Raw genomic sequence first — 24751 nt, 5'->3', positions numbered from 1 at the left:
CGGCACCACAGTTCACTGGTTCAGGAACAGCCCCCACCAAAGCCTAGTAAATGACAGCCTCCCTATCAACCCCCCTCAATGTTTCCAACTGCAACTAGAAAGATGGGGGAACTGATGAATAAGGAACTCTAGGGGGCAGATGGCAACTATATTTTCTGTCATCTGGAAGATCACCTTAGGTGCAAAGACAAAAGCAAGAAATTGAGATATGGAAAGCCTTAATTTCTGTTCCTACAGGGCCTGCCCACACTTTGCCTTTTCCTCACATTGTGTTTATCTTTCCTTGATCATGCAAGATACCCCAGTATCTTTCCCCCAAATCCCTAATAATATAAAGCACCTTCCTCCACCACACCAGAATTCTGCATTAGCAATGCCAATCATAGCCTCTGACTGCCAACCACATGCCCTCTGAGCTATAGATGGATGGGGCTGATATGTTTTACACAAACAGCTTCCTGCTCTTCACCAATGCTCTGATCATCTCCTCTAAAGATAACCATTTGTAGGTATCCAGCTGTTTACAACCTGGTATAAAAACAGTATCTGGGCAAATCGGAGTCCCATCTCCAGGCTCACTACCTCCATGCTCCACCGCACAGAAATGTGAACTAGAGAAAACCAGGATATTGAGCCATTTAGCTATAAGGTCAAAAGAGAAAAAACTGGCAGGACATACAGTTTGAACTACAGTACCCCAAAGCCATGTGTGAGCCGAGTTACGAGGGAACCCTTGGCAGAGTGTCAGTGAATGAGGCACATGGCCCATCTGAAAGACAGGGAACGCAGCAGCCTCAGTCAGTAATGGATTTCTGGGTCTTGTGCATCTGAAACTTTGCAGTACCCTCCACTTCTCCTCCCCCACCCACCGCACACTTATTTTATTCAGATGACTCAAGTGAACCTCTGTTCCCGGCAACCAGAAAGGATTAGCCAAATATAATTTTGAAAGCAGGATTCTTTTCACAGAAGCCAATCAGCAGACACAGAACAAATGCTTGTTACTTAGAACCCTCCCATCGGATTACTATTCAATGTGATCGTGTCAAACTGCTGAGGAATCTCAAAACCATCTTCTTTAATCAAGCTGGTGTCAAAAATCAAAATGTATTTTAAGAAACTAACATCTATGCAGCATCATTTTTCTCTATAAATTCGAAATTTAAATTGTATGATAGTACTGAAGATGGCGATTAAATAAAACTTCTGATATCTGAATTGCACTGTTAATATATAAGGTCTGTCCAGAAAGTATCCACCCATGTAATATGAAAAATTGAAGAAGAACATGAACATTGAATACAACAAATATGAACATTTGTTGAAGAAGATACAAGAAACACTGTACACAGAACAATGATGCCTCAGTCCCCTTCAAAGTAGGTACCTTGGGACCTCACACAGTTCTCCCAATCTCCATGACCGGCCCTGTCATACTTTCCTGAATCTCATCAACAGTCTGAAATCTCTTCCTTTCAAAAGTGATTTTAGTTTTGGGAAAAACTGTAAGTAGCAGGCACCAAATCTGGGCTGTAGAGGGGCAGAGTCACCTGGATGATTTGATATTTCCCAAAAATCTCTGCACAAGACGTGATGCATAAGCAAGCCCATTGTCATGATGAAGCTGCCAATCACCAGTTGTCCACAGCTGCGGCCTTCTGATCATCTGAATAGCTTCCACGGAGAAATGTTCAAGCTTAATGCAAAATTTGATGCAGATTCGTTGCTCTACTTGCTCAGTCATTTTCAATGTGAGGGCCACACAGTACACATGCTCACTCAACAGTGTCTACCACCCCCACTGACTAGTACAGTGAAGTCTTCATTGTTCACTCATGTACCTTCCAGTCCATCTTCCTTAGCTGCCAGGTTACATCTACGTCTCTCAACTGTTCTCATTATATTAACAATGGTTGGAGTTTCTCCAGACAGACCTTATAAAACCTACGTGGTGGTATTTTCAGTTTATGCTTATCATGACGTTTTATTTTTTAAGTGTATAGGACCTTATAAATGCCCTGTATGTAAATTATATTTTTTATTTGTATCTTCCCTCTGCTGGTACCTGCTCACAGGTCCACTTTGGTAGAAAACTCGCAGAGGAGTTAAACTCCTTTGTAGTGAATTTAATAAAGGCAACAAATATGACCATATAAGATACGAAACACCCACCAGTGAGCTTTCTGATGACCATGTCCAGATAAATGAAAAAATTCCTGAGTCTATAGTACATTCAGAAGCCTACAATGGATCGGCCATCTGTTCCTGGGCAACTGCCAAATAAAAATCACAGTATTATGATGTTGGTAGCTTTCACAGGATCCCTGTTCTTTTTTACTAATCTACCACTGTATTTATATGAGAGCAGAGGAAGACATGAGGTACTGACACAGCTACAACATGGATGAACCTTAAAAACACTTCACTACATAAAAGAAACCAATCAACAGAAGACAACATACTGCATGACTCCATTTACACTTCCACTTGCCTGTCCAGAACAGGCAAATCCAGACTCAGAAAGCAGACTGGTGGTTGCCTGGGGCTGGCAGGAGGTGAAAATGGGAAATGATGACTAACGGGTATGGGATTTTTGGGGAGGTGATAAAAATGTTTTTGAATTAGTGGTGGCTGCTTGCACCAGTCTCTGAGTATATCAAAAACCACTGAATTGCATACTTTATGGGGTAGATTTTACGGCATGTAAATTATATAAAAGACAGACAGATGGGGACGGACATCGGCACGTGTGCACCAAGTGCCAGGAAAAGCGTAAGGGGTAAAAAGTCTTAAGCTTTTCTTCTTTGGCTTACCCTTGCAGTCTGTTGGTACCTGCTCACAGGTCCACTTTGGAGTCCCCAACAAAAGACAGGCTATATTCCCTAAGTTCAAACATAAATCAACAGTAACATATATGGGATTTTCTCATAGAAATGGTGATGGGATTTCCTCAAAAGAAACTGGCTTAAGAAAAAATATTTTGGTTGGGTGGGAAGAGGAGTTAAGGCAAAGGCAAATGGTGAACCAAGAGTTTCCCAAGTGCTCAAATGGGGTGAGTGCCGGTCTGCAAACCAAAAGTTGCTGGTTCGATTCCTGGTCAGGGAACATGCCTGGGTTGCGGGACAGGTCCCCAGCTGGGCGCATATGAGAGGCAATGGATCAATGTTTCTCTTCCTCTCTCTAAAAAAATAAATTTTAAAAAAAATTTTAAAGAGTTTTCCAAGGTGACTGAGGAATGGAACGTGGGTTCTGGAAGACTGAGGGCAGGAATGAGGGCTGGGTTGTGAAGAGGATTTTTGTGTGCTTACAAGGTTTAAATGCAGGAGACTGGTTCTCCCAGCCAGGGTCTTGCGCCTCACCTGGGATTTCAGCCACTGCTGAGGTGTGAATAGAATTTGTGGAATGTAAGGAATAGTAGCAGGAATCCAAGCTGATTTCAAAAGTGGGGGAGGGGTCAATGACTGCAGTGAGGAGAAAGAGGGGGAAAGGAAACCATACTCCAAAAAGAAAGAAAGAAAAATCCCTGCATTCCTATGTATGACCATAGAACTACTGAAATCATGTGTATAGAAAATAAATTGAGGGTATCATCTGGGACTGCATTTAATGACCTAAAACAGACTTTCTACTCAATAGCTGTCATGAACCTCTTTGATATGAAATGCTCTTTCAGATTCAGATTTCACAAATAATGGGTGCTGTATTGAACGTGCCCTAGGGACCACACCTCCCTTATAAATAATCCCAAATAATGCATAATTTAGGGCAACAGCCTCAAGACTGAATGAGGGAAACAGTGGAGCACTATTAAATCCCTGTTAATCCTGACTATAAAAATCCATTCCATCATGCAAGAAGCCTTTCCCTTGAGGCACAAAAGTGTTCCCTCAGAACTGAGCTGTGGGTGTGTAAATAAAAGCTCTAGCTTAATTTTTGAGGAATGAATTCAAGCGTGAGCTGGTGTATCAGCTTGAGAGGCCAAACGCTGACTTTGTTTTAAAGAGAGGGTCCTCAGGGACCTGAGCCCCACCTCCTCTGTTTTGCTGCAGAGGAAACGGAATCAGCCCCTCCCAGGTCCAATCCAGCCTCATCTCTCTCCAAGCTCCCTCGGTCTTTACATTACTCAGCCCATCCTGTTAAAATTTTTTCCTCCTGTGGTCACTCCTTTTCTCTCAATAACTAGAGCACTAATTGCCTATGCTACTCTCTTGGCACATGAATACATGAATGCATTATACATTAATACATATTAATGTTTCCTGTAAATAGTTTGTAACTTCCTATTTAGACAATCCCAAACCATGTTTTATAGATCTCTTTACATATTCAATAGCAAGCTAGTAAAAATAGTAAAAACAGTACTTTTACTAGAAAAAAAGTCAGATACTGGGAAAAGAAAAGAAAAAAGTCAAATATAACATTCATACATATTTACTTTCACAGGGGGTGGTTGATGTGAATTAGTCTTACTCTGGAAAATTTCTAAGTAAAACTACCATGTTATAAGAGATCATGAAAATAGATAAAGCCAGTGTCTAAACCATTTAATTAAAAACTCATGATTGTAGATAGAAAAAAACAGTGACATCTCTCAAAAACAGGATAAATTTAAGTCTTCTATGGTTTTAAAGTAAGTGTTCCCCCACCTATGTGCAAGTCTCTTTAGGGATTAACTACGTAATTTTAGCACATAACTTTAACGGCAGCTTGAAATTTGCAGCCAACGGGGAGAAAGTGCTGGCAAGTTCCACTCTCATTCCCAGTGAGGAGAATCCAGCTCTCTTCCTCCTGAGGAAACCCTGTCCCTGAATATTTTTATCTATAACCACAGAATTTTTTTAGGATATAGTTTTCAAGTGTCTCCACCGATTTTACTCCACAGGAGAGAGCTAATCTAGGCCCAAAGAAATTTTCCACTCTCCCAGACATTGCAAATTAAAAGGCCCGCACAGTGACAGGGACTGAAAAGGGAGGACCTCAGTCTCTTCCACTCCAAGGTAGACCCCCCCAGACAGGAGCTGTGTGGGGGCCAGGGCTTACATACAGGAAGGATGCGTCCCCCCAGCCGGCAGGCAGCTCTGCACTCAGTCTGGGCAGCACATTAAGCCTTCTGGGGTGTCAGGATATTGAAACATAAATTGTGACTGACTTACTGAGGGAAAGAAAAGACTAAAATATATGTATTTTTTATAGCCTTCCTCAAGGACATGCTTCTTGATTTTAGAGAGAGGGGCAGAGGGAGGGAGAAAGAAAGAAACACTGATTACCAACCAGGGACTGAACCTACAACCCAGGCATGTGCCCTGACCAAGAATAGAATCTGAGGCCTTTCAGTTTTCGGGAGAACGCCCAACCAACTACACCACACCAGCCAGGGCAAGGCTAATAAAGGAGAGATGAGAGCTGGTTTTCACTTTGGTGGAAACACTCAAGGGTAATAGGATTTGAGTATCAAGTGAGAGTACTTAGGCCTCCTCCCTGGAAAGTGTTCTAACAATGCAGATTCCTTTGCTCCCTCCCACAGTAGTGAATCTCAACTTATGGGAGGAGGGGGGGGGCGGCCTTGGAACATGCATTTTTAAACAAGTGTAATTTTTAAACAAGTGTAATATTGTTTTGGATCTGCATCCAAAAACAGTGCTTGAGACAAGTGTGGAAGTTTTCACCTGAAAGAGCAAAGAACAAAGGTTGTTGAGGCTCTGTCTGTCTTCATTGGTGCCTGGCACCCATTTCATAAAAGTTTACTGTTGGAAAGCACAGAAAGGAGAAGGGTTTGTTTTTAAAATAACTATTCAATTGATGATTACTCATCCAAATTTAAATTAACATTTAGCCAAATGGCCAACTACTTGACTGCTTCATAAATATACCCAACTTGATGAGTATTTTAAAGTCCATTTGTTTTGGCAAGATCCACCAAGTTTTAGCCAATGAAAGCATCCAGGTGAAGGGCACTGGAGTTGCACTGCCCAAATCAGTAGCCATTGGCCACAGGTGACCACTGACCACGTGAAATATGGGAAGTAAAATACAGGCTGGATTCCAAAGTCAGTATAAAAGATGTAAAGAATCTCATTAAATAACTGTTTATACTGATTACATGGGGTGATAGGATAATATTTTGGATAATCTGATTAACTGAAATATCTAACTTAGAAAACTTAAAATCACAATGGGCTAGTATTATGTTTCTTTTGGACAGTACGGTTCTGGATATTTAAAGTAAATCACTGCTTTAGATGATTAAATGCTCCACCAAAATTCTTGGTCACTCAAATGCCCATGTTTAAAAGGAGTCTGGCCTATAAATACAGCCACAAATAATTGTTATTTACTCTATACATATAATGTAAAAGATACAATTAGGTGCTTTTATCTTATTTTCCTGTGGCTGTCAGTTGTCCTTGATGTACCCATAATCATGTAAACTCAAGGTCAATTTTTTTTTGCCACGTCCACAGGTTAGCAGAAAGGCTCTTACATAAAATTTTAGCTCATAAACGTTGATGAGTGACAACTCCAAAAGTAATTTCATTTTTAACTTACCTTTTTTTAAATGCTCTTTCATACACAAGCTTTCTCCTACCACTCCTATATGCCATTATTTTTTTGGAAGTAAAAAATTTTGTTATTATTCAGAAATAAACACTAAATATTTTGGTTATATCATCCCAATTTTTTAAATTCATTGTTTATGAGTGTTGATGGAAAAAATATTAATTCTAATTACTTTAACAATATTTTCAAGCTAAATGTTGTACTTTTCCAAAGTCTACTTTTCCTACTTCCCCTAATTTGTGTTGATTCCACAAAAATATAACCTACAACCCTAAATACCCATCCATCACGTGCAAAAAGAAAACATTTACCTTCCACATTTCTTGAAAAGAATAGTTTTATGTTTTAGTTTCATTTCAAATAAAATGCTGGTTTCCCAAAAGTCTAGCTTATCTTGATACACTTTTGTTATCACCAGACGTGTCCTATACTACTGAGGCAATTGGGTCAGAGGTCAGGAATGTGGGTCTGCCATCACGGGATGAGGGAAGTCATTTACAGAATGCAGACATCACCTCCCAGCTCTTTGCCTCGGGCTCAGTTAGCATGCTGTGATCTCTCTGCTACTCCACGTGATGGACCAACGCTCTTCTTATCTTCCTTCTGAACTGCAAATGGTCGACATTCAAGTCTAGACATAAGTATGGATCTCCCCAGCCTCGTACATGTAAAATATTTGAACATGTGGCAATTGTCAATATTAATTCTACTTCTTGAATGTTTACAGGCTGAAGTTTTGAGACTCCCTCTTCACCCAGCTTGTGTGAGGGGAATGCTTTCAGATGAAGCTTTTCTCTACTTTGAAAAAAAAGTTGTTTTCAGGTTTCACCAGGAAAGGCTCTAGGTTGATTCTGAAGACGGGAGCATCCAGTTCCCTGGGATTCCACTTGGAATTTCTCTCTGATGTTTCTAACTGCTAAGGAGCAGGAGGGGTGATGAGTGACTGAGATATAAGTCAGACTTTCAAACAAAAAAGCTTAAGGAGAATGCAAAGATTCAAAGCTCACTGGGCAATGGACGTGAACCAACTCCAGACTCTTTCATCTTTGAGACGATAAACTGGCACTTGACAAGTGATTGCCGGCCTGATTTCTACATTGAAAAAAAAATGGGTGTTACACACTATACCAGAGAAGCCATCTTCCCTGTGAAACATCTTACTGAGTCTGATGCTCCGACACCACATGGGTGCCCTGGAACTCAATTCTGATGCTAACAACACAGGGCAAACCCCACAGGTGAAGGGCCCTGTCCCAGTCACTGGACTGCGGCCACTTCAGACGCCAGTCGCCAGTCCCAGGCCACCACTTGCCCAAGACCACTGTACGTCTAAGTGGCTATAAATTCAGAGGTTCCCATGAAAACCCTTCATCTGGTTCAATAATGTGCTAAAACTCAGGAACTTGCATTTTATTTATGTCCGCTGGCTGGTTTATTATCAAGTATATAGCCAACTCAGGAATAGCCAACTGGAAGAGGTGCATAGGGTGAGGTATGGTAGGGGGCAGAACTTCCACCCCCCCCAGGGCACACCACCCTTCCAGCACATGGATGTGTCCCCCAACCCAGAAGCTCTCCAAACCTTATCACATTTAAGGGTTTTATGGAGGTTTCATTATGTAGACATGATGGATGAAATCATTGGCCATCAGTGATTAAACTCAATCTCCAGCCCTGCCTCCTCTGCAGATTGGTTGGCAGAGCTGAAGATTCCCACCTTCTAACCACTCGGTGTTTCCAGTGACCAGTCCTGTCCACTTAAAGCTCTGGGGTTGGGGGAGGGGAGTGTCACCCTAAGTCACCTCATTAGCACAAATCCAAGTGTGATAAAAGAGGCTCTTTATAAATAACAAAAGACACTCAGGAAAATTCCAAGGGTTTTAGGAGCTCTGTGCCAGGAACAAGAATTTATTTCTTAATGCACCACAGTTAAAAGCAATTCCTGAAGAGGAAGTAGCAAGTAGCTTACTTCACCTCATCCCCTTAGAGACACGGGCATTTAAAGCCCCTGAGTAAAGGACACAAGACAAGGTGGTGGCTACATATCAATACACAATGCACCACACTGTTGAAAGATAAATTCTCACTAACATCTTTTATACATCTCCTCAGAATTCAGACTGAAGTCCAGACAAGACTAAATGTGTAGAGCACCTGAGGGGCAGGGAACCTGCCGTGGACATTCCTGCCGCTCTGACTGAGGATTCCCACTCAGAACGTGTGTCTGCGACAGGAACCTGACAGCGGCACTCCCGCACGCCAAACCTACCGACATACTGCTTCTCTGTAGGGGAGAGGAAGGTGTTCTTCCCTTTGCTCAAAATCCAGTACCAGCCTTCCACACATCCCACCTTAAAGTCTATCTTTTAGATAATCTGTTGTGTTTGAGACTTAATTCTCCCTAGACTTTAGCTGGGTGCAGAAGAAATGGTCTCAGACACCCAGGGAAGTAGACCAGGCAACCATCAATACTCGACACCAGTCTCAAATGTGATTCCCCAAACCAGTCACCTCAGCATCACCTGGGGATCTGTTAGAAATGCAAATTATCCCCCTGACCAGTCTGGCTCAGTTGCTTGGGTGTTGTTCTGCAAAGCAAAAGATCACTGGTTCGATTCCTGGTCACGCCACATGCCTGGGTTGGAAGTTTGGTCCCCGGTCGGGGCATGTTTGAGAGGCAACGGACTGATGTGTTGTCTTTCTTGCACTGATGTTCTCTCTTTCTCTTTTTCCCTCCCTTGCCCCCCCACTCTAAAATAAATAAATTAATAAATTTCATTAAATGTTAAAAGAATTCGAATTATCGAGCTCCACCCTCGACTCACTGAATCAGACTCTGGCAGTAAGCCCAGCAATCCATGCTGTGACAAGACCTCCATGTGACTCTGATGTCCACTCAATTCTAGACCCACTGTTCTAGACACTGCTGGACTGTTAAGTTCCTCCTGTTGCCAGCATATGAAGTTCCCAGACAGCTCGGAGATTTTTCTGTTCCACAGAACTGGGAAATCAGATGGTAAGGTGAAAAACAGGTGGTTTTCCTGATAATCTTCCGAATTCCCTGAAAGCAGTATTTTTTGAACATCGTTTAACCGAGAGGCAGCAGATTTCCTTTTCAGTAACATGTCATGGTTACATGACTTCTTCTAGATCACAGGATGCACTCCTGAGCCTTCAAATGAAAAACTGTTAACATGCTCACATCACCCATAACCAATACTCTGCACCAATGAGCTCTGATTTATTTGTGTTTTAGTGAATATAGAAAACGAGTATAGACTTCGGAGCCACTCTGCCTTCAACCATTTATCAGCAGTATCACCTTGCACAAGCTATTTAATCTCTCAGTTTCCTCAATGTGCCTCAGTTTCCTCATCTACAAGTTGTAGACAAAAATAATAATCTCCTTCATATGGTTGTTATGGGATTAACTGCTAATATATGCAATGCATTTAGATCAGTGCCTGGCATGCAGTAAGTACCATATTAAGTGCTTACAATTTATTATCATAACTATAATAGTTCAGGGGCCTAGATAACATAGAAGGAAAGATCTCCTAGTACATATAAAGATACCTGATCAATACTAAAGACAGCTGCACATCTCCTCTGGAACTGTAGAAAAGAATGGATATAAAGAGCAAGATACTACTCTGCTGTTTGCAAGTAAAAGTCTCCTTAAAACAGAGATAATACATAGTAGCCTGGGACCAGACAGTAAATGTCTCATGGTCAAAGATAATTGGTCACCAATATCATCCTGGACTAAAGCTTCAAATGAAGATTCAAGAAAAAGAGGTTACAGATTAAAGTACAAATCAATAATCCACTAGAACAAGCCAGGACCATGGTTTCCATAAGCTTACATGTTAATGAATAAGCTAGAAAATAAAGCTCCAATTCTAGAGGGACTATCCGGTTAATCATTCATTTATGCCCTCAAATCAGGCAAGTTCAGTAAAGACCTTTAAATCACTCCACTCGAGAAACAAATTATCCTAAGGCAGCTGAATGATTTCCCTATAGCATTTAGTTGGCTGCCTCTCCAAAGTCTTCTTTCTTCTTCCTCCTTCATGTTCTATTCTGAATTTTCTGGCCAAGCTGTTAGTGTGGGACTGACCCCTCTGCTACCCTGCAAAACCTCCAGCACTCCAGAAGTGCATCCTGATTAGCTGATGTCAGTCAGCACATCCTCCGCTCTGACTCCAGCGGGAGAGAGATTCTGACAGAGGCACGTGACGCAGGCCACGGTCAATCAGGCCGATGAAGCAGAGGTGCTTTTTCTCTGCTGGATGTTCTTACAGACAGATCTGGGACCTGGGAAGCTGCTGTGGGACCACAGGGTCCCCAGAGCCGGCCTGGGAGTAAATCCACACTAGAGAAGTAAAGTCGAAAACTGGGAGAAAGAAAGTAGGTCCTGATCACACCATGTGAGTCCAGAACTAACTCTTGCTTAAAATTTGTCTACTACTTGATCAGGAAATTCTTTTTGTCATTTAAACCACTTTGGGTTAAGGTTTCGTTTTGCTTACAATCAAGACAAGTCCAAATTATACACGTCTCATAATTAGATTATACTGTAAAGGTAACAAAAAAGTGAGCTATATTCACGGTGAACTGTAAACTTACCTGTTTAGGTCATGACTACAGTTTATTTGTCATAATGAAAGCTATCAGGAAAAAATTATAAACCTGCTTTTCTCATTGGGACACCATTTTATTTGAAATTTCGAAGTACAGATGCAAGGCCTTGTATAAACTCCACCCTGACCCTTGGTTTATAAGCATTCAGTACTGCTGAGTCTTCATCGTGCCAGAAACGCTTCCAGGTTTTCAGGGCAGAACACTCCCCGCCCAACAAGGGCCGCAGTCAAAGTGTATTCCGGGTATTCAACAGTGACAAAGGAGTGAGGAATCACAAAAGAAGGATGTGTTCCTGCTAATTTTAGTAAATCAATGGCACACTTACCTGTTACAGCGTGAAATGTGCCCTCACAAGATTAAGCTATTGTTTTTTATATCTAAAACCCTTGCATGTGATACTAACCAACCTGGGTCACTCAAAGTAAGTCCTCTACTGTAAGAGGTCAGGTCAACTGAGTATACTGGTGAATTATTTATGCTTCGTTATTTTCAAATGTAAGATGCATTAAAAATATACACACTTTTAAAACCCTGGGGCAGCTCTCTCTGAATGGCTACACGAAACCGCTTTACCCAGAATCATTTTGGCCTGAGGGATTGAGAGTTCCCCCGATGTGGAACTGGTCACCCTACAACATGGCCAGCTTGCTCCTGGGGGGCATGGTTAGGCAGCAGTGAGCCGACCTTAGAAGGGAGGCAGGGGAGATGATTTCAAAGGACACTAACGCATCCTGGGCCTCGGGGGCGGGCCGTGAAGGAGACTCACCGGCCAGGGCCTTGATGCGGGACCGCTCGAAGAGCCTGGCGGAGCTGTTCTCATTGTCCCAGTCGTCCACGTCCCAGCGGTTGTTGACGTCACTGTACTGCTGCTGGATCTCAATGTTGTCATAGTCTGTGGCTACGGTGGTCGTCATCTTGAACTGTCTCAGCTGCTCCTCCTCCACATCAGCTCCTTCTTAGAGTTCTGTGAGAAAGGAAAGGAAAAACCTAATTAACCATCTAAAGTGTGACGAGTCCTCATATAAATTACTGGGATAAAGGTGAGTAGAAGGTAAAATAATTCATGCGTGTCAAGAACAGGTAGCTGGACCACTGCCTCATAACACATGGGTGACCTTGGCCAAGGTACTTAACACCTCCAAGCCTCAGTTTCCCCAACCGTCAAAGAGGAACAATACTCTGTAGGTTATTGAGAGGACTGAATAGATGATGGATGCCCAGTAAAGAATGAGTTTCTTCCTTCTTTCTACAGTTTAAATGTTGCAGTTTTAAAGTTTTATCAGAGCTGGATGAACAGCTACTGGGAGCTTCTGAATGGACTCATTTATTTCTATTGGATATCACCATAAACTAAAATCTTTTGGTTTCTCCTACAATTTCACAAAATGTTACATAAGAGAACAGATCATTTCATCTAAACATCTCATCTGTACGTGAGAAAACTGGTGTCTGAGATTAAATGAGACAGTAAATATACAACACCAAGGACAGTACCAGTGCCCAGTGGACACTCAAGAAAAAAATGACGGCAATTACTTACACTGCTGTGTTGTTCTAAAGTCTTGCTACCAATACCAATGCCCACGCCCCAGGAATCCTTTCTGCTCTACAGGGATAAATGGTAAATGAGAACCTAGGCCTCAACTGTTGGCCCACTGCTGTCTTCACTTTATTACAGTACCCTCAGGGAATTAAGAAAAATACATTTAGCTTTAACTATAGCTTCTCCCTTCAATACAGCTGTTTTGCAGTCACTGAACCAGAGTGTACTGAGGACTTACTTTGTGCTCAGCCTGTGCCAGATGCTAGAGAGACTAGTAAACAAGATAAGGAGCAGGCTCTAGTGTAGCTTATGTCTTAGTGGGAGAAGCCAGACAAAAGGCCCCAGACAAGGCAAGATAATTGAAAGAAAAGAAAATAAACGTGGAGTGATATGGTGCAGTGAGTAAGAACAGATTTTAGATCTGATGGTTAGGGAAGGCCTCTGAGTAGGTGTTTATTTAAACTGATATCTCAAAAAGGAACAGGTCAAAAGGAACAGCATTCCAGGCAAAAGAAACAGCTTATGTAAAGGCCCTATGGTGAGAAACAGCACGGCTTGTTGGAGGAGTGAAGAGGTCAGTGTCTCCGAGACGGTCTGGTGGGCAGGGTGACAGACAAGGAGATGAGGTTGGAGGTTGGGGGCCCGACCACAAAAGGCTCTGGAAACCTAAGTATGCTGGAAGGCACTACAAGGACTTTAAGTTAATAACTGATACCACTGGGTGCATGTTTTTAAAAGATCATCCTGGTGCTGAATGGAAAACACATTCTAGGAGCCCCAGCCAGTGTGGCTCCGTTGGTTAGAGCGTCTGTTCTGCAGACCAAAAGGTCGTGGGTTCGATTCCCGGTCAAGGCGTGTGTGAGAAGGCAGCCAATCAATGTTTTTCTGTCACACTGATTTCTCGATTCGCCCCCCCCACCTCTTCCTCTCCTTCTCTTCCCCTCCCACCCAAAGGCAATAAAAAAATGTTCTCAGGTGAGGACAAAAAAGAAAACATACTAGAAGGCAAAGATGAGCTCTTAAGAATAAGAGGAGGAAGAAAGATCCACCCTTTTAGTGGTGGGAAGATGTCCCATCTATCCTGTCCCAGTCCTCCATCTTAAGATTCAATGATTTATTACCAGATTTTGGACCTGGATGCTAACTTAGTGAAAGCTTCATTCATTCATTGTGCTCCAAGAATAGTTAGCAGACCTAATCACTACAGTCAGTGCACTAATAAAACCAGGCCACCACCCAGCAACCATAAAACGATCACTTGAGCTGATTTTTTCCCTTCACACAGGCTACCATGCAAGAAAATGAAGCCCGAGTATGCCGAAAAGAAACATTTCTCTTACTGTGCTTAAAATGTAGCTTTTCTCAATTTCTACCATGCAATGGGGTCCCCAGAGGGGTCTCCAGAGTAAATAAATGAAGCTGAAACAAATGAACTGCACCTTAAAAAGTATAATTGTTGGTAGCACAAACAGAACTGCCTCCTCGTTTGTCATCAGCCGTGTTTACACCAGCTGTCCAAGAACACGGTCACACACCGCCCTACATATTCCTACGGAAAAGGCACTGTGTCCACCTCACATCTGAGCCCCACATCTAACCCATCACCCATTTTCGCTCACACGGAAACATTTTGGATGGGAGTAAATTCCTGGATCTCACCAGGTGGACATAATCAGTCCCAACAACATAAATGTATCAGTAGAATGATTTTAACAACTACATAAGCAATGTATTTATAAGATTTCATAAAAACAAAAAAATTTCCAGAAGCCTAAGTCAGTTAAGTATATTCCATGCAGTGGGCTTATAACTGCTCTTAACATTCAGTTTTAATACTCTCCCTGACCCCAAAATTAATACTGCCATTCGAACTTGGAGATACTTAATTTTCTTGACTATATCAGTACCAAAGACTTTTATAAAATTCAGCCTTGGAAAATGTCATCTCTAGGAGGGGAAAATGTGAAGGTGTTATTAATGCCAAATTCCTAAAAGTACAGAAAGGAAGATTTCACCCAATCCAAGGTGAAATGCAACCACTTCGCTCCAGGTTCGTTTCAGCTATTTGGTGCCACCTGCTGACCACTGAGAACAAGCCACACCTTGGTCTCCAGAGCAGCAACCACCAACCCGTGCTGGGACTTCACCACATCTGACTGTTGAGTAAGCGCGGCTACAACCCTTTCCCCCTCTCTGAATCTCTTCCTGTCACTGAGTTAGCCCCCAAATCACCAACCGCTTTCTGCAAATTTCTCAACAAGCAGATGTGAATCCTTTCCATAAGCTAAAAACAAGTCCTTCAGAGAAAGTAAGCACATTCTTGTCCTAAAAATTCTTTTTAATAGTCTTCTGAACACCACTGTGCTTTAAAACAAAGAGGACAGTGGGAAGCAAAAGTTCTTATTAGTCTGTGTACAAAAGAACTGTTGATGCTCTAAGGCATTTTTTTTTTTTTACTTGATTGCTTCACTTGATTGTTTAAGAATTTAGATATCGGAGACATTTTTTCATTTTCAGGGCTCTGGCAAAGCAAAACATCTCACATCCCCACCTGGGCAGTGGTAAAAGAGCAGCAACAGCAGAGTGACCTCAGGGTGAAGGGACAGTCGGAGTCAAGGACAGGCACAGGTGGGTGAGCGTGCACACGGCACGGGGAGCCCAGAAAAGCCGGTACGCCCTGAACAGCACTGTCTTCTAACCCATGTCAACAAGGGGCTTGCCAGCTGTGATGGCAGTCTACAAGCCCACACGGAAGTGCCACCAGGAGGTCGTCCATAAAGGGCTAGTCTTTCCCAAGCTGCTATCAGCCGTGTGTCTGTCCCAAGGCCCAGGGAAGCAATCCACACTTCTTAAATGGCTGTACGAAGATTAGGGGGAGAGAGGCCAGGAGGACTGGCCATCCTGGAATTCTGCCTGGTGGGCCCACCATTAGGAAAGCTTAAGGACTGTGAGAGATCGGCATGAGACAGCCCAATCTCCTCTCCTAGAAAAGGGTTCCTGTTGCCTCTACTGGCTCAGGCATGGCCCAGATTCTGTCTACCAGTAACACGGTCATCATGGCAGGAATTCATTAAATAATCCCTGAATGAACAACATTCAGTAACATCCTGGGTGTGATATGGCTATTATCCATGTTTTTGGAGAATTGGTTTTAAGATGGTTAAAAGTACGTACTTACCTTTGCTGCTCTTCATCTTGTGTGTGCGTTAAAAAAATAAGAAATACGTTTCTTTTTTAAAAAAGATTTCATTTATTTATTTTTAGACAGAGGAGAAGGGAGAGAGAAAGAGTGAGAGAGAACATCAATGGGTGGTTGCCTCTCGCATGCCCCCATTTGGGGTCCTGGCCCGCAACCCAGGCATGTGCCCTGACTGGGAATTGAACCAGAGACCCTTTGGTTCATAGGCTGGCACTCAATCCACTGAACCACACCAGCCAGAGCTAAAAGTAAGGAATACATTTTTTTAAAAAAAGCCGAGCCTTGCACTGGCCAGTGTGATTCAGTTGGTTGGAGTGTTCAGTTGGTTGGGTTCGATTCCCGGTCGGGACACATGCCTACGTTGTGGGTTCAGTCCCTGGTCAGGGCACATACAAGAGGCAACAGATCAACGTTTCTCTCCCTCTCTCCCTTCCTCTCTCTCTAAAATCAGTAAGCAAGTCCTCGTATAAGGGTTAAAAAAAGAAAACACCAAGCCTCTTCCACCAGATTTCTCTTCTTTAATCTTACATCATAATGAACTAGAATTTTCCAAAAATTACAAAGAAATTCTAAAAGCTTTACCATTTTCTGCTTCAAAAAGAACACAACAGCCCTGGCTGGTGTGGCTCAGAGGACTGAGTGCCGGCCTGTGAACCAAAGGGTCGCAGGTTTGATTCCCAGTCAGGGCACATGCCTGGGTTGCGGGCTAGGGCCCCAGTGCGGGGGTTGTGAGAGGCAACCACACACTGATGTTTCTCTCTTTCTCTCTCCCTTTCCTTCTCTCCAAAAGTAAATAAAATCTTAAAAATAAATAACACAATAATTGTATTTCTTCAAACTGGCAAACCAAGACAGAAATGGAGGAGGAAACAATTATCCTAGGCCTACAAGGCAAAGAGGTTCCTACAGCCCTAGCATGTGCCCTAGCATGTACCAAGAAAGAAACTCGAGCATTCTATTAGTTCTTCTCTTTATTGATTAAAATTCTGAAAATCAATCCCTGGCAAAGCCCAGACAGAAAACACTTTATCTGTTCTGTTGCTTTCCGAGATCCCGAATCTATTTTCCATGTCACACAGGTATTAGACCAATGCCCAGGTTTTTGTTCTTTATAGTTTATGTCTAAGCTTCCCTCCCCCGCCCAGTTCTGTTACTCTACAAACTCCTTGGATGACGTTACCCACCCCCGTCTTTGGCTCCTACCCTGGGCTGACTACCGCTCCCTGGACAGCTAAGTGCAGCTGTCTCCTGTGGATCATCAAGTGGATGTCTAACACTACACTCCTGATTCCTCCTCGCTGCAAGCCATCCCCCGCCCCGTCACTCCCTCACTGAAGGGCACCCTCATTTCTCCCTTATTTAGGCCCCATCCTTGCTTGTACCTCCTGAAAACCCACTGAGTTAGCTCAAGCAATAGTTTCTTAATCTGCGTCCAAGGGCTAGTTTTAAACTCTATTCCGTTCCCCTGTGTTGCCACCAGAGGGACCTTTCTCAAATGTAATTCTGATCATTTCATTCCTGTGACCAAGACCCACCAATGCCCATGACTTCAGAATAGTTAAGTCCCTACACCTTCAGAATTAGGTCAGAGCCCTTTGAAGAGAAATGAGACCCTCCCTTCACGACGAGCCCTGCCCAGCTCTCCAGCCAGTTCTACGCTCACTATTCCTGTCCCCAGCTACTCTAACTCCTGAGGAAAGGTCATGCCCTGGTTTTACCCCCAACCCTCCTACTGGGAACAACTCTCTACTCTTCCCACAAATCCTGTGGGAGGCATCCTCTCCTCCAGGAAGCCACCCCTGACCACTCACCACCTGGTGTAAATTAGACAATCTTAGCCTGCAGAGGTACTCCCTGCAAGAGGGAGTACACTGTCTATACTTCTGACCTCTCACCTGTCATTACAAGATTGTTTTATAATTATAAAACTTCTATTTACTTACTGTCAATACAGACTCTTGGTGTCATCATACTGTCTTTGTATCTTTCAACTCCAAGTGGGGGGGGGGCCTAGAAACATTAAGTGCTTACTAATTATGTATTTGTAGGCTGGCTGGGCAGGTGAACGACTGATAGATGGAGGGCTGGAAGGTGAGATGTGAACTCTAGTTGCCCGTCTGGCACCATCTCCATCCATCCCAAAGCCCAAAACACACAGCCTTCCGTGCTCCGCAGCCTGGTGAGCACCGTGCTTTCAAGGAAGTGACATTTTCAGATGATGCTGCTAACCAACATGACCGCACATTTAATAAGGTGCTTCTCCATGTACTCATTAAAATTTAAATTTCTCCCTTTAGTTTTTATTCACGGAAAGAATTTATATTTTGTCTGAGCTAATCAGATTTCAGAGATTAAAGCAACAGATAGAGAACACAAATACCCAAGTACAAACACATACTTTGTTAATACCCAATCTTAATTAAAGGCTCAAATAAATTAAATAAAAATAACAAAGGTGACTAACATTTGCCAATTCTTTCTTAAGAAGGAAAACCATATGCTAACAATTACTTTGGCAGAAATCACAGACCCCAATGTCCTGTAAACACTCAAAACCTTCCCACTTTACTCATAAAAAAACTTGGGAAAGCATACACGGGACGGCTGGTGTGCAATGCAAGACAAAAGAAGTCCGATCAGGGACTTTAAGGGACTAAATTGTGAGCCTGAGAATTTCCAGAAAGATGCCTGTTAGAGTTCTGCCGCAACCCTCCCGAACATACATTCCCAGGGAGCAGGAGCGGTACACCCAGCTTGCAGTGTGCCCCCTGCACCACCTGCAGCACGTATAAAACAGCCCATAAAGAGGACTGTCTGTGAGAAACCCCGTGTAGAACCCCAGTGATGACTGAACTCGGCTAACCTGTTACTCAGGTTCGTGGAGCTAGCTCCACATGAAGGCCCAAGATACCATCCTAAAACACACCAAGTCCTCTGCTCACAAACACCACGGCATGACTATTTCTGCTCTTATCTAGAGAACAGCTGACTACCAGATGCCTCCACAGGAACTTTCCTATTTCCCAAAAACAATCCAAAAGTAGCAAACACCTCTTCCTTACAAACTATACACTGATGCCAGAGCTAGCCCCGCTTCACCTTCTCCCAGCCCCTCACCACCTATAGCCAAGGTAAATTCTTTCCAAACAATGTCCATGTTTCTTCCCCAAACTCCTACAAAGGGCCCATCGATCCCAGGACAGCAGACATGCCAGTCCTCTCCATCCAGCCCTGCTGCCGGTGGTTCGGGCTGCCCGCCCCAGGACCCGGCCCTCTCTCTGGCTAGCAAATGGCTCAATAAACCCTCTCCTTCAGAAAAAACTTTTGGCTTCAAGGGTTGTTGTTTAACAGTACCATTCACTTTGAAAATTATCCACAGACTTGCAGTTTTATAGGAACAATCGACTGTAAAAAAGGATGACGCAGCTATACACACTAACCAAAATTCACAGCTCAGACCATTTTGGGAGGGAAGGGCATGCAGATACTTAATAATTAAACCTCCTTAACAAAGATGGTCTTCAAATACTCTATACTAACTTTTGTTATGTTTTATTTAGCAGGGACAGAATATGTTAAAATCTCCCACCATGATCATGACTTCATCAGGTTTTTCTTATAATTTCCTGGACATAAACAAAATCATAATTATTTTATCTTCTTAGTAGGTTGTTAACATTTTTAAATACTCTATTTTCTCCTTCTTCACACATTAATTCTACTTTTATTGATAGTAATATTTGCCTAGTACATTCTTTTCCATTATTTCATCAAAAATAACATTTTTTCTGTTATTTCATCTTTGAGTCATTTTGTTTTAGGTATGTCTCTTATTTTTCAAATTCAATCCAAGAGTCTCTGTCATTTAGTTAGCAAATATAACCCATTTACATTTATTAGGATTTACTGACATAGTTGAGGTTTCAACCAGCTTATTTTGTCTTCTATCTTAATAAAACATGGACACTGGGGCCTACCTAAGAATTAAACTGAACCAAGTCATACCACTGAGCCCAACATCCATAATATCTTCATCACCCTGAACCCAGAACCATAAGAACTCAATGTGGTCTTTAAAATGCAGAGCGCTGATGAGTCTAACTAAGAAAACTCTAATGCTGTTATAAATAACTTACATTTCTTGCTGGCTTACTGTATGTAGGCAAGGTGCTTTACTTGCTTTCTCACTTGGTCCTCCCCAGCAACCTCTGATGTAGATACTATATTTGGCCTTACTTTACATATGAATAAACCAAGGCTTTCAGTGGTGACACAGCACAAAAATGAGGAAGCCAAGAGGATTTTAACCAATGTGTAGGACTGCAAAGTCCATGCTTTAAATGAACAGCTTAGCCTACATTTTGAGGCACAAAACTTTAATAGTGGTCCACATCAGGAAAAATATCTAAAGGACTCAAGGTTCATAAATAAGTCAGAAAGTAGATCTTTTTTCTTATAGCATCCCAAATAAACAAAGACAGTTTCATTCCTAATACTCAGATATAATCTCCTTCCTACACAGAAGAAAGATGCCACTGGAAGGCTGGTTCTAGTTTCATGAACAAAGCTGTAGGGACAAATTTTATTTTCTAACATGGGTGGGTTACACCAGGCTCTACTGTTTGGAGAAGCAAAATTTTTAAAGATTTCACTAGAGAAAAATATACTGGACCTAATTCATCTTATTTTAAAACAACCTGTTAAAAAGAACCCATCTCTACGGCTTAGGAACTTTTATTACACAGTGTAACCAAGAGTACATTTCTACAACATGAAAGAGTATAATGCAGGGGGAACAACATGGCATCTCCCTGAACTTCCTCTATTTTACAGAGTAAAGTGCACCAAGAACGGTAAAATTATAAACAGATTTACTAGTAGTTTAGTGCCTTAAATAAAAATTCTTAATATTCTGCACATATATTTATCCTCATTTACTATTTGTACATTTAAAAAAAATTAAAGATTTTATCTATTTATTTTTAGAAGGGGAGCAAAGGAGAAAGAGAGGGAGGGAGGTATCAGTGTGTGCTTGCCTCTTGTGCACCCCCTACTGGGGACCTGGCCTGCAACCCAGGTATGTGCCCTGACTGAGAATCAAACCAATGCCTCTTTGATTCACACGTCAGCACTCAAATCCCTGAGCCACACCAGCCAAGGCTGTACATTAATTTTTATAACCATCTTTTTTCTTTTCCCAACCTGCATGATAAAATCTAGATTCTAAACATAAATCTGCAAGCCCTAAAATATTGTAATACTAGGTTTACTTGAGAACTAATTTTGAGAGAAAGATAAGTTTTTCCAATGCCTATCTGTAAGTCTCAAAATCACCTACCTTGAATCAAACAAAAAAAATTTTAAAGTATTTCTAAGTATATGGCTATCTTCATTGATTACCTGTTAGTTAAAGGCCATCTGTGTTTTTGTTCTCCTTAGAGGGAGAAGAAATTAAACGTGAAATTATTAACTCAATTCAGGATCATATTGACACCATGATCCTATGGTCAATGTGGGGTTTCTGAGCCACTATATATAACCATTTTGGTTTTACCCTTACTTCCTGATAGTTTAAAATTACTTTACAATATAGTTCTACTGGTACTGCTACTAAAATGCCAATCCCAAATTTTCAGTGACTTTGGCATTTCACTGCCTTATTTTTTGTAAAATTGCATAGCATAAATCATTATTGTGTGTGTCTATAAAACAGAGGAGCAGTGATGTGTTTTCTATTTGGAAGCTAACTTTTACTTCTAGAGCATCCCAGTGCCTAAATTCTCTGCATACCTACAAGTAAAAGTGTGTATCTCAACTACCTGAATAATGATCAAATAAAAAAAAAAATTGTGACTTCCAGTGAAGATGGCAGCATAAGCAAACATGGCTCACCTCTTCATATAACCACATCAAAACTACAACTAAAGTATAGAACAACCAACATTCAGAACTATCAAAAATCAAGTTGAATAGAAGTCTGACAACTACAGAATTAAAGAAACATATCCATCCAGATTGGTAGGAGGGACGCAGAAACTGAATGGGCTGGTCCTTCACCCACATATGGAGGATAAAAATTCAGGAGCGGTATCTACAGGGTGAGGCGTCCCAGCCTCATACCAGGTCCCCCCCCCAGCCCAGGTTTCCAGTGCCAGGATCATGAGTCCCCACAACTTCTGGCTGTAAAAACAAGCAGGGCCTGAATCAGTGGAAGAAACTTCTGGAGACCCAAGCAGTTCCTCTTAAAGAACCCACACATGGACTAGCCTGCTCACACTCCCTCCCTCTGAGTTCCAGCACTGGGATAGCAGCTTGAAAGGCACCAGTGTCACAAAGCGGGGAACTGAAGTGTCTAGCATCAAGGCAAGGAGAGGCCACAGTCCCTGTTCTAAACCCTCCTCCCCTCACAGCCAGCAAGCTGGAGTCATATCTGAAACTCCATCGACCTGGCTAACACTGACAGGCCTTGGAGATCCCCAGGGACTCTGCCCCACCCAATTTACAGACCTACCCAAGCTGCTTTTCCATATGAATGGCTGGTCTTGGCTCCTGCTGCACAGCTTCCTAAATCCTCTCAAAGCAATCAAAGCAACAGCTGGCCTCAGTGAGCCCCAGGCACAGCACTAGCAGCAGCCAGCCTAGATTCACAGCTTGGCTTTGCCTGGGAATCTCCTAGCCCAGCACAAATAGCAGCCATCTCAGATTGCTTTATAACTCAGGCAGGGTGGCCCCAGGCAAAACACAGATAGGGGCTGACCTTGGCATGCACCATCCAGGAAACCCCAGGGCCAGCACACCCAGTGAACAGCTACAAACTACACAGGAGCACCACTACCCTGCCCCTATACCCTGCCCTGATCCTCCATGGAGGGCAGAGGTTGGCAGTCAGTGGTATAACCAATCCTTGAAGCTGACTGGCCTGGGTGAATCCCTCCCATTGATCTTCCAATAGCAACCAAGGTTCAACTACAAGAGGATGTACTCAGACCACACAAAGAGCATACCTTGAGTACCCAACTTGGGTGATAGGGGAGGCTGTGCCACTGGACCCTACCGGACACCTACTACATTAGGCCACACTACCAACACACGGAGTCACAGGAACTCACCTAGTACATAGAAACAAACACAGGGAGGCTGCCAAAACAAGGAGACAAAGAAACATGGCCCAAATGAAAGAACAGATCAAAACCCCAGAAAAAGAACTAAACAAAATGGAGATAAGCAATCTATCAGATGCACAGTTCAAAGCACTGGTTATAAGGATGCTCAAGGAACTTGGTGAGGACCTCAACAGCATAAAAAAGATCCAGTCAGAAACGAAGGATACACTAATTGAAGTAAGGAACAATTTATAGGGAAACAACAGTAGAATGGATAAAGCCCAGAATCAAATTAATGATTTGGAACCTAAGGAAGCAAAACATAACCAATCAGAACAAGAAAAAATAATCCCCAAATATGAGGTTAGTGTAAGCAGCCTCTGGGACAACTTCAAGAGGTCCAACATTCCACATCATAAGGGTGCCAGAAGAAGAAGAGAAAAAGCAAGAAATTAGAACTCTATTTGAAAAAAATAATGAAAGAAAACTTTGCTAATTTGGTGAAGGAAACAGACATGCAAGTCCAGGAAGCACAGAGAGTCCCAAACAAGATGGATGCAAAGAGGCCCACTCCAAGACACATCATAATCAAAATGCCAAAGGTTAAACATAAAAAGGGAATCTTAAAAGCATCAAGAGAATAGCAGTTAGTTATCTATAGGGGAGTTCCCATAAGACCGTCAGCTGATTTCTCAAAAGAAACTTTGCAGGCTAGAAGGGATTGGCAAGAAATATTCAAAGTCCTGGAAAGGAGGGACCTACATTACCCAGCAAAGCTATCATTTAGAATCGAAGCAAATAAACAGCTTCCCAGACAAGAAAAAAATTAAGGAATTCACCATAACCAAATCATTATTACATGAAATGTTAAAGGTACTTATTTCAGAAAAAGATCAAAACTATAAAATTCAGAAAACTATCAAAACAATAAAATGGCAATAAAATACATATCTATCAACAATTGAATCTAAAATCAAACTAAGCAAACAAGAACAGCAGAGACAGAATCATGGATACAGCGAGCATTTTAATGGATGACAGGTGGGAGGTGGCATGGGAGAATGGGTGAAGAGATAAGGGGACTAAGAAGCACAAATAGGTAGTTACAGAATAGCCTTCGGTATGTAAAGTGCAGTACAGGAAATGGAGCAGCCAAAGAACTTATACGAACGACCCATGGACATGAACAGTGGTGGGGGGATTGGCTGAGGGAATGGAGGGTGCTTGGTGGAAGGGGAGAGAGGAGTAAAATCAGGAAAACTTTAATAGCATAATCAATAAAGTATAATTTAAAAAAGAAAAAGCTATAATGAAAAGTAATGCTTATGAAATGATGAATGAGGCCCACACACCCATTAAGTTAAGCTCCATGAGAACCAGGATCTTCTCCGTTCTGTTCATCTTCGTATCGTCAGCCCCACGCTCCAGGCATAGCAGCTTCTCAAAAACAAGTGTGAAATAAAGTGGTAGGTGGTAGGAGCATTGTCACTCCAGAGCAATCTAACTCTGAAACACAATGCTTCTTTCTGCCTCAATAATATGTATCCTGGACCCCAGTAAAATTCCCATGGTTATATAAGGAGCCACCTTCTCTTCACTCAGTTCCATTTAGCCAAGGATGAACTGTTATAAGAAATTTATTTTCAGTTGTTGCAAATAAGCCAGGTTATATTTGGACAGGAATGGAGCAATTACTAATTTCAT

General features: G+C 42.3%; 1 protein-coding gene across 3 annotated transcripts in view; it reads right to left on the bottom strand.

Annotated features, from left to right (window-relative positions):
* SPTBN1 (spectrin beta, non-erythrocytic 1) overlaps nt 1-24751 on the bottom strand; it is a 189057-nt gene that overhangs the window by 122701 nt on the left and 41605 nt on the right. For all 3 annotated transcript variants that reach the window (XM_028516163.2, XM_036027958.1, XM_028516162.2), the window contains exon 2: nt 11969-12166. In XM_028516163.2, the coding sequence (XP_028371964.1) occupies nt 11969-12116 (148 nt within the window). In that variant the 5' untranslated portion in view covers nt 12117-12166. The remainder of the gene's footprint in view (nt 1-11968; nt 12167-24751) is intronic.

Source organism: Phyllostomus discolor, chromosome 6 (genome assembly GCF_004126475.2).
Source record: "Phyllostomus discolor isolate MPI-MPIP mPhyDis1 chromosome 6, mPhyDis1.pri.v3, whole genome shotgun sequence".
Lineage (NCBI taxonomy): Eukaryota > Metazoa > Chordata > Mammalia > Chiroptera > Phyllostomidae > Phyllostomus > Phyllostomus discolor.
The sequence above is the reverse complement of the archived record's forward strand: the minus strand, read 5'-3'. Positions and strand labels throughout refer to the sequence as shown.